General features: G+C 33.9%; 1 protein-coding gene across 4 annotated transcripts in view; it reads right to left on the bottom strand.

Moving 5' to 3' along the window:
• Positions 1-10894, bottom strand: part of TMPO (thymopoietin) — a 29669-nt gene that overhangs the window by 2773 nt on the left and 16002 nt on the right. Inside the window, exons 4-8 of one of the 4 annotated variants that reach the window (XM_039223256.1) lie at positions 9015-9112; positions 1943-2062; positions 1749-1844; positions 1222-1332; positions 153-241 (exon numbers count right to left, since the gene is read on the bottom strand). In XM_039223256.1, the coding sequence (XP_039079187.1) occupies positions 153-241; positions 1222-1332; positions 1749-1844; positions 1943-2062; positions 9015-9112 (514 nt within the window). The remainder of the gene's footprint in view (positions 1-152; positions 242-1221; positions 1333-1748; positions 1845-1942; positions 2063-9014; positions 9113-10894) is intronic. The other 3 variants (XM_039223257.1, XM_039223258.1, XM_039223259.1) reach the window with 3 other exon arrangements.

The raw sequence follows: 10894 nt of genomic DNA, 5'->3' as shown, positions 1-10894 counted from the left end.
ATTCCTGTAGACGTATATTAAATAATCATGTTGTACATCCTAAATATATACAACTTTTACGTCAATTGCACCTCAGTAAAGGTCGGAATAAATAAGTAAATAAAAATACCCTAGTAGAATACACTAATACTCATTTTAATGTGTCTGAATACCTAATTCCTGTTGGTGTAGACGCTTCAAAGGGAAACATTTCCTTAAGAATATCCCTTTCTATTCTTCTTTCCTCTGTTTTTTCTCCCACCTAATAAGAAACAAACAACCACAAGTTAACAGTGTAAATGTGCAATTAAAACATAAGTTAAAAAGAAGTTTCAGAGAACAGAACGCATTCCATTCTGCCCTAGCTTTTATCACTGCCCTTTCTAAATCCATCACTGCTCAAGTATCCATACACTTCCAAAGCTCTCTTCAAATTTCTTCAGTGTGGAGATATGTTAATATGGTAACAGGGGCAGGAGACTGCCACATTCAAGCAAGTTAACAAAAACAAAAGCCCCAAACACTCCGAAACTAAAATCCAGTACAGTTACCTGGCAGCATTAAGTTCCCCCACTAGATTTCCCATGCTTTTCATTAATATTAAGAGTATACTGTTCTTCTGTTAAGAATTTTGTAATAAGTGATGAAATATAGAAGATATCAAATTAACATGTATCCTTAACAAATTTTAGTATATATATTAACTATAGAGTCAACTCACTCTTCCTAACTTAAAAAACATTAAGACTTTTAAAATTACCTGCTTGTTTGCTATTTACCTTTATGCCCAGATCAAAACCACCTTTGGTGAAAATTAATTAAAATTATAATGCATCATGCAGTTAGAACTTTAAAGCTTAATTATACAGGAGTTAATCAATTCAAGCATCATACAAAGTCACTTTAAAGTGCCATTATTTGACCTTTCAGTGAAAGATAGTATAGCCTCCCCAATAGCCCAGAAACATTTTCAACCCACATCCATAACGAAGAGAACACATTAGAAGCTGCACAAAAATGAATAGTAGCAAGCTGATAGTATTAGCATATCACACTATATTAGTTACTTTCGATTGTCACTAATAAAAATATGTCTTTAAAATAATATAAGCACATATTATACATACACACACCCCACCCAATTAAGAAAGCTCTGCTCCCTCCCACTGCAAAAGACAAATACAAAAAAATTTCCTTTTTAAAAGATCAATGATAGCATCGATCTAAAATTTATGCATTTACTTCAGCTCTTGTCAATGGTTTCTTTGGTGTTCTTCTGGGTATGTCTGAGAATTCAGTGATTGGCAGAATAGGAGCTGCATGCTTGAAATTTCCAGTCACCCTATTGACAACCTGCCAAGATTCAAATTATTCAGACTCAGAATTATCCAAACATAACAAAGACATGTAAAAAGAAAAAAAGATACTCTATTTCTGTAATATTTGATACTTTCCCTTAATAAAAATTTAGGCAAAAGCACCTAGAAATGAACATATTCAGTGCTTCATATGTGAAGCCTTAACAATCTTTAAATATCTTAGCAAAAAAGTTTCCTTATAATACTTAGGTAGAAATCTTGTACAAATTTATATATAGAAATGGACTATATTGAAAAATTCTAAAAATCAGAATTATATGGGGAAAATGAGTTTAAAACAATGTTTAAAAACACAAGTTTGAGATTTGTCAGAATTTACCACCTCCCCAATTCTAATTAAAGGGTAATTTACAAAGAATACCACTTGTATAGTTTATGAAACATATTTACTAAGGTTTCGTTGCTTGAAGCCATTATAGTTTCAGCTATGGGAGTACTCTCTGAAATTATTGCACCATCTATACGAAAATGCTCTGAAGTTTCCACCTGTTAGTTTGAAAACAAAACAAAAACAATAAATATAAAATAATCACTAAAGCCCTACCAATCTGAAAACCCATTCTAAGCAATAAGCCTTGCATCACCCTTTTCCTTGGAGTTCTTCTCGACCCTCTTGTGGATTCCCTAGTTAATGCCTGCAGAGGTCCGCCTTTTGAAGATCCACTTGTCCATTCAGTCTCAGTTATTCCAGCTTGAGAATAGCTCTATTCAAGCATCGACACATTAAAAAGTCATATTCTAACATCAAACACCTTAATAATGGCCATATTACCTAGCACAGTGAGAAGTCATGAAAAACCTCCAAATGCCAGCATTTGCAAACAATACTATGCCCTCAACATATTTCTAAATGTACTGGCAAAACCAATATGTAGGCATTGGAAAATGCTAAAAAAGTATGGTAAAAGACACTAAAGTAATGAACTATAGGAGCTCACAAATTGTAATACAAGTGAGAGAGAAAAAAAAGCACATAATTTATCACCACTCCTTCTGTGACTTGCTGTTTGCTATTTGGTTCTTGTTTCATAACTGCATCTCTTTGGCTGTCTAAAAAAAAGCAAGCTGATCATGACTTATAAGAAAGTCACTTATTATAACAAGTCCATTTCCTTTTAAAACAAAATAAAATTTTATAATTGTTAGCATAAATTAAACATTGTCCTTTTCAAGTAGTAAGGATTATTTAAAGGCTCAGTTTAAATTATAATCCACACACAACTATCTGAACATAAAAGTTCCCAGTTATCAAACTTTTCTTACAAACAGATGTTAAAATTGAGCAAGAACCTGGGGGTCACCTGTTTCATAAACATAAGCCTAGAACATCAACTGCCAAACCTACACTCCTCGCTACTGAAAGACAGCAGTAGTAATGGACCAACTGTACCTTCCAGTCCCAGATTCCTTTCTCTCCGAAAAACCAATTGATTTTTCCTCATTTAAAAAATAATTTAGTAGTTCTTACATAATAGTTTGAAAACCACTAGACTAGTACTTCTCAAACTGTAATATGCACACTCATTACCTGGAGCTTTTGTTAAAATATAGATTCTGATTCAGCAGCTTTGGGGTAGGGCCTGAGATTCTGCATTCCAAGTAACAAGTTACTCAACTTTGAAGCCACTATTACCAGATGATTCTTTTAAATTAACCAGAGAATATCTATCAATGATCAGCATTATACTAAAGTATGCTTATATTTTTACTTCTGATTTTAAGCTAATATTTTATCTAGATAACTGAGGTTTATAGAGCCAAGTCAGTGACTATTAATTTTAAAGACACATATATTTTACTCTCATCCTGACACAAGAGCGCTCATCCAATAAGCATACCTATTTAGTTGGAAACATTACTACCAAAATGCCACAAGGTACAAACATAGTCTCCTAACTTTTTATTTATCTGTATTTGGGATTAACATTAGAAGAGTTTCTCTTGACTCACAATTGGAAACTCTAGGTTCCTTTTCCTGCTATCAGGAAATATGTGCTGAATGCAAACTTAAGGTTAGTCAAAAGACAAATGTAGAAACAAATTACACACAAATATGATAAATGCTGATTAATAGTTAAATTCCTGGTTATCTGAATAGGAGGAAACAATAGTTTTAATATGAGGTTCTCAATCCTGGCAGCACAGTATCAAGTGGGGAACTTCTAAGAGAAATCAAATGCCCCCAACTCCACCTTAGTCCAATTAACTCAGAATCTCTTATAGAGGGCTTGGCTGTAATTAATTTTTACAGTTCCTGAGGGGATTCTAATGAGTAGCCAGGGTGGAGAACACCCAGCCTAACATAATAGAAGTGACTTATGATGCATCTCAAGGTCAAGTATTTTCTTAAAACCACTTTTAAAACTGCTTCCTGTTTAATAGTCAATTTCTCAATGCCAATAAAATTAGAATATTTAAAAAATATTCTGGTTTGATAGTCTATCTGGTATTGTCAGTGTATGTTAACTATTTTAAAACTCTTCAAAGAATTAAAAATTGTATTTCTTTCTTTTTTTTTTTTTAACAAATAGTTTATTGTCAAATTAGTTTCCACATAACACCCAGTGCTCATCCCCACAAGTGCCCTCCTCCATGCCCATCACCACCCCCCCCACATCCAGGGCTAATAAAACTTATATAAAGACCAGATAGATATTTTATCTATGCCCATGAAGGTAAAGGTGAGGCAAAACATCCCCTTTCCTTAAAACTGATTATCTCCCAAATTCCAGGATTTCCCACTTGTTATATTTTAAACTGAAATAGGGGCGCCTGGGTGGCTCAGTCGGTTAAGTGTCCGACTTTAGCTCGGGTCATGATCTCACAGTCTGTGGGTTCAAGCCCCACGTCAGGCTCTGTGCTGACAGCTCAGAGCCTGGAGCCTGCTTCAGACTCTGTGTCTCCCTCTCTCTCTGCCCCTACCCTGCTCACTGTCTTTGTCTCTCAAAATAAAGACATTAAAAAAAATGAACTAAAATAATCTCTTCATCAAAAATTTTACCAACATCTACCGAAACTATTATGGTTAATAAAAAAAATAACACATTTACATTTCTATTAGTCATCCTTGACATTAAAGTTCAAGTTCCATTTAAATATTCTTTATTTTCTTCCGTGGAAGGAAACACAAGAAACGGATTGGTTGCCCATGGGAATAGCTGGGAAGGGGTGGGAAAGACACTTTTCACTATAAATCATTTATACTTCCTTTTGTCCAGGTTTATTAAAGTCTTTGTTGAGGACTGTCAACTAATTTTATTAGTTCTTTGACTATCATCATCTAATCAGAATTAATCACCCTCACAGAAAACTAATGGATAACTCTTCACACACAAGGAAAAAATATTCTAAGGATTTTTTTTTTGTACCAGAATCCACTATTGTTACTATAGTGATAATTATTGATTGAAAAGAAAGAAAACCATTGCTTCGTAAAATTAGTAGTTAACGTGATTGCTATACACTGTTGCCAAAATACTAACTGCAACATCATCTACTTTCAGCAACATGTTCTACAGCAACTCCTGAATCTATCAGGAGGAAAACAGGAGACAGAAAAAAAACCTTCTCACATTGCCTTCCAAACAAAAAGTTATTTGGAAGACAGTAGGCAGCTGAGGCACAAAAGAATGCAGGAGCTGGGCTATAATAAAAGAGACTATAGATCTATCAGTAAAAATACAAGCTCTAAATAAACACTTACACAAAACTAAGTTATAAAAATAGTATAAATGTTTCAACTCTTATGTAGGGGATTTCATAACATCTAGCAAAATTACCTAGTAATTTCACTTCTACATTTCCCCAAGATAAACTGGCTGAAATATGAAATGATGCATGTAAAAGGGTATTCATCAGTTCATCTTTGTATTATAGAAACAGCATAAATGAAAATAATCCAAATATCTACCAAAAGGAAAGTGGCTGAATAAATCACAGTACACCCATAAAACATAACAACATGCAGTGGTACAGAGCCATGAGGACGACGGCTATACTGTATTCTGATATGAAGTGATCTCAGGATATGTGTTCAGATTAGCAGAAAGGTAGAAATGTGCAAAATTCACTGCCTTTTACGTAAGGAGAAGAGCAAAAATAAATGCATACATCTATGTATTTACTTAATGTGTGTGTGGGTTTTGTTTTGTTTTGTTTTTAAGTAAAGTAGGCTTATGCCTAGCATGGAGCCCTATGAGGGGCTTGAAATCATGACTGAGATCAAAACCAGAGTTGAGATCAAGAGTTGGAAGCTAACTCTACTGAGCCACCCAGGCACCCCCTTACTTAAGAAAATATTAGCCAAAAGTTAACAGAAACAGCTACATATAAATGCCAGATTTCTGACACTCTTAATTTTGCTTAAGTAAAACTATATACATACTCTAAATTGAAAAATATGTATGAAAGGAAAAAAATTCACTCAAGTGACTTTAAGCACATTATTTTGATTCTATGCCCTAACTACAAGCAAAACTGCAAAGAACAAAAACAAAAAACCCCAAAACTGCCGTTTTAGCAGGCTTATTATCAAGAGTAGTACTATATTATTTAGAAACATCTGTATAGTGAAACTAAATAACTCACATTATTTTAAGAACCAAGATACTCAGCATAAGAGAGATACCGGTAGAACACCCAGAAGTTATATAGCATTCATAATTTTGATGAATTCATGATTTATCTTTCCTAAGAAGTAAGTACACCTAGTTCTACCTAGTAAAAAGGCCTGTAAGCAATGACAACGCAGCAGAAATGTATAGCCTAGCATCCACTGTAGATAGCTTCCAAATGTTTTCAATGAAAAATATTAGGGTTCTTTGGGAAAAAAATGTCTGATTGGGTAAAAGGCAGGAAATATACATGAGCTTGGGACATCTTATTGTGTCAGAAAACAAGAAACTATCAAAGACAAATAGCGTCAATAAAAGGACACAGGAACAAACTCAGTAATTCCCACTAAATAAAGATGACACAACTGAACACGGAAAAAAAATGAATGTAACTGATCATAAATGAAATATATAAAAACCATACTAGTTAGAAAAGATTTTACTGATCACCTCTCAAAGTGGGTAGGTCCCTTTAATTTGAAAGTTGGCAAAGTATGCTGGCTCTCCTGTGAGAATTTTATTTCAAGGTTAACTATGTAGATCATGAAAAAAGCTTGTGGGTTTTTTTAAGTTTATTTATTTTGAGAGACAGCCTGAGTGGGGAAGGGGCAGAGAAAGAGAATCCCAAGCAGACTCTGCACTGCCAGTATAGAGCCTGACATGGGGCTCAAACCCACAAAGAGGCTAGATCGTGACCTGAGCTGAAATCAACAGTCAGACGCTTAACCGACTAAGCCACCCAGTAGCCCCATGAAAGTTCTTTATAAAAGAATTCCAGTTATAGATGTAAAGGAATAAGAGAATAAGAAAAATCACTACCTTACAACCACAAATAAAATAGTGGTTCTAGGCAATAATCATAAATGGCTATCACAACCATTAAATGAAAAGGCGATGTGGAACTTTAAAATGGATGGGTCGTGCTTTTGGCATCTGAACCTATTACTAATTTAGCATCATTTGCCTTCTGAAATGATGCAATATGAAGCTACTCCATTTATTAAGTATTCTTGTAAAAGAAACTGAACCTGAATCAAACCAATCCTCTAGATGGATGCTGTTCAATATGGTAACTACTAGCCACATGTGGGTATTTAAATTTAAGTTAATTAAAATTAAAATTTTAGTTTCTCAGCCATACAAGCCACATTCCAAGTATTCAATAGCCACATGTGGCTAATGGCTACTCTAATGGACAGGAGATACAAAAAACATTTCCATCATCACAGAAAGGTCTAGTACACAATTCTACCACAGGTCTAACTTCCAGTCTACAGGACCTACAGGGTTATAGAATAGGAAATTAAGTGACAATTGAAGCAGCAATCTGCCAAACCCAGAATATGGGAAATTCTGGAGAGAACTGACCTGGCTCTTCATGAACTTAATGGAAGGGAGTGGTAATAGCTACAAGATTGTGAGATTCAAACAAAATAAAACAAAAATAACACCAAACGGTTATGTGTAGCTTACTTGGATCCTGATTTGAGTAATTTAATAATAAAAGAGGTATTTCTTAAACTGGAGAAATTTGAACAGATCAGATATGAAAAAATTAGTAACTTTATTAGGTGTGAAAGTAACAGTTACAGATGTATATATGAAACAGCTCCTATCTTTTAGAGATACTTCCTGAAAATACTGACATTTTAATATATGAAATGTCAGAGATTCATTTTAATATATTCCAGCAAAAAGCAAAATAATAAAACCAAAAGGAATTTAAAAAGCTAGAGGGTTCAGGGGACAATGAAGCAAAACTGGTAAAATGCTTAAAACAAGTGATGCTCTCTGACTATAGGGTCATTAAACTCTTCCCTCCAATTTTCTTGATGTCTGAATTTTGTATAAGGCCACTGTCATCTTCTACATTATTATTTATCCTGCCCCTCAGTTTAGATTCTACAACTCAATTAAACTATATTTAATACCATCCTCCATCCTGCCTTATACCTGTATCTAACCAGTCAAGCATTCTGATGGCACTATACCATCCTGCCTTTATACTGGGGACCAAAAATCTCCATGCTTGTCTATTTCATTGTCCTTCACCAGATTTTTCCTAATTTCTCTTGCTCTGTTATTTTCTTATTCTTCAACATGTCCTTGCTGCTCTTCCCTAGTAATGCTAGGTAAAAGAGCAATAATCTCTTTATTCCACTATTTGGTTTTGTATCAAACAAAACCTTTCATTGAGTGCTCTATACAATCTCTGCAATCCCCAAGCTTATTTCCAACAAGTAGTTCTAACAAATAGTTCAACTTATCAAGTACATCAAACCAAGACAGACATGACTTAAGGAATCAAGAACTTCCTCGGAAGATATGTGACTTTAAAATGCCAAAGGGAAGATGATAAATAACCAACTAGACAAATCTTGCAGCTAGACAAATTAAGGATAAGGAAAATGACTCTGGGGATATCTTGTAAAGGTCAGCAAAATCAATGTGAGATTAGAGTCAATAATTTGTTAGTTCAGTTATACCTGTGCTTATTAGTTCTCCCTTAGTTTCCAACATTTTCCTTTTGAAAAACTGTACCCTGCCTTACCCACAAATGAAAAATGTAATTTTCATCTCAAATAAGGAAAGAAAAGCATGGTCTTAGGAACAGGCTAGCTTCAAAGTTGAGGGAAAAGCCACAGAATACTAGCAAAAGTAGAAGCCAAGTTAGAAATGTAGACAAAGATACAATATAAAATCCTTCCCTTCCTTTAAAAAAGAATTATGCTTAGGCATTTCCAACCTTTTAAAATATTTCCCTTAAAAGACAGTATGACAGGTTTTGAATCACACTTAGCACAGAATCAAACACAAATGAGACATTTATTAAATACTTGGCTTTTGTCATAAGCACAGGTTATGTTACTGACAAAAAACATGAAGTTTAGATTTCTAATGCCCATTTAATGACCAATGGAATGAACACGTCATTGAGTGCTGGAATTTGGGTGTCATCTATTAACCAAAGGCAAGGACATAAGCAAATTAGTGCTGTCAGATTATATATACCTGAACACAGCAATCAGAAAACTAAAGATACCTGATTATGTTCAACTCTTCTTTGCTTGAGTGTTACTGGAGTCTTTGCTCTGCCTTTTAGTGGTTCTCTCTTCTCAAGCTTGAGCTCTATTTTAGAGTCTGGAAATAACATCGGAGAAACATTACTCTCTGAAATACACAATAAACTACAATGTCATCCTCACTACTCTGGAACCTTGGTTTTAGGCATTCTTATGTAAAACAAGTTTACCTACTGGTTATTACCTCAACAGACCACAACTGTTCAACTGTACTTCATCTTTAAAAACTTCACTTCCCCATTCATATTTTATTCCATATTTGTTTATCTCCCCCACTCCTTAATCTGATCACTACTTCTTACTATCTACTCTCCTTTCCTTCTTCTGGAACTAGTAGTCTAAAACATAAAGTGAATTCAGACTGCCTATGGAGACTTTTCACTCAAACCAACTTGGATTTGGGAAAAGGACATTAGAGCACAGTTGTTACCATTCTTTTGTCTATACAGTGCATTACTACTATAGAAACAAAGGTTAGTCATTAAAATTTGAAATAAGGAAGAAAAAAAACTATAGGGAATTTTAAGACAGAAAACACCTGTATGGTATCAAGCCTCTAATAATAATAAATAGATGTAGTAACATTAATACTTTAGTGCAGTTTAAAAGTCCTCCCTTCCGATTAGATGTGATTATAAAAAACCTGGGTACAACTGAGGTTAGGAAAGAATCCCATTTACAAAAATATAAAACTCACAGGTCATTTCTCTTCCTTTTCTCCATAATAAAAATAACGTTTCTTTAAAGAGAAGCTAGTGTATATATATTAGTTAGCGTATCATCATGATACCAAACAACTCAAATACATCTTTTCGAGCCTTTTTATAACCATTAGAAGAGCTAGATTTTTTGTTTTAAGTTTTATTTACTTAAATAATGTCTACACTCAACAGGGGGCTTGAACTCATGACCCCAAGAGTCACATGCTCTTATGACTGAGCCAGCCAGGTGCCCCAGAAGAACTAGACTTTTAAAGACTTGTAAAATTTTTAGTTAATTTCCACATTTTGTGGCCATTTATTACAGTACAGCAAAAACGTTGTCAGTTGTTACTACTAAAACTTCTATTACCAAAAATTTAAGTTAGATTATTTTCCTACCAGAAACAGAAATGGAGTCAATTCTTAAACAAAAAGCTTAGTTTTGCATGAACTCAACGCACTGGTGCTAAAAAGTAGTCAGGATAGGTATGCTTTGCTAATTATCTAGTCTAGTACTAGTCAGTTGAGAAGCTGCTTGCAAGTTTCCCAAAAATAAACAGTGATTTTTACCATGTTAGCTCAAACAGCTCAATCTTTACTTACGATTAAGGTATTAATAGCCCCCCCCAAAACTTCTATTAAATGGACTTATTAATATATTTATGTTTGGAATAATCCTTAGCGTTATAAACCTTATGTTTTATTAACTCAGAATCTAAAACTTAGAAACCACAAAGTGAAGAACCCAGTAGTAGTTGATAGTGGATAAAACAAAGTAGCAGAAATGGATAAAACAAATAAGGTATCTGGTTACAGATTAATTCTTCTCACAAATTTAAATTCTAACAGCCAATAAAAACATGGTCTTTAATAGAAGAAAAACCACAAAACAATTAGAATATTTTCACCTATACTATTGGAATCTCAAGCGAGTTTCAATGAAGAAATGAAAAAGGATGTTCATCAACAAATACCTAATTTGTTGAAACTCTGAGAATAAAACACACATACAACATGTTTCTGGAGACCACACAAAACTGTTCAAATTACAACTTTATTGAATTTGCAGAAGCATTCTACAGTAATACATTTTTAAAAATCACATTGCACTTAGTAGGTACATGTATACATGTACATTC

This window comes from Hyaena hyaena, unplaced genomic scaffold (assembly GCF_003009895.1).
Source record: "Hyaena hyaena isolate Hyena2069 unplaced genomic scaffold, ASM300989v1 scaffold_1305, whole genome shotgun sequence".
NCBI lineage: Eukaryota > Metazoa > Chordata > Mammalia > Carnivora > Hyaenidae > Hyaena > Hyaena hyaena.
Note: the sequence above shows the minus strand (reverse complement) of the source record. Positions and strands in the feature narration are given on the sequence as shown.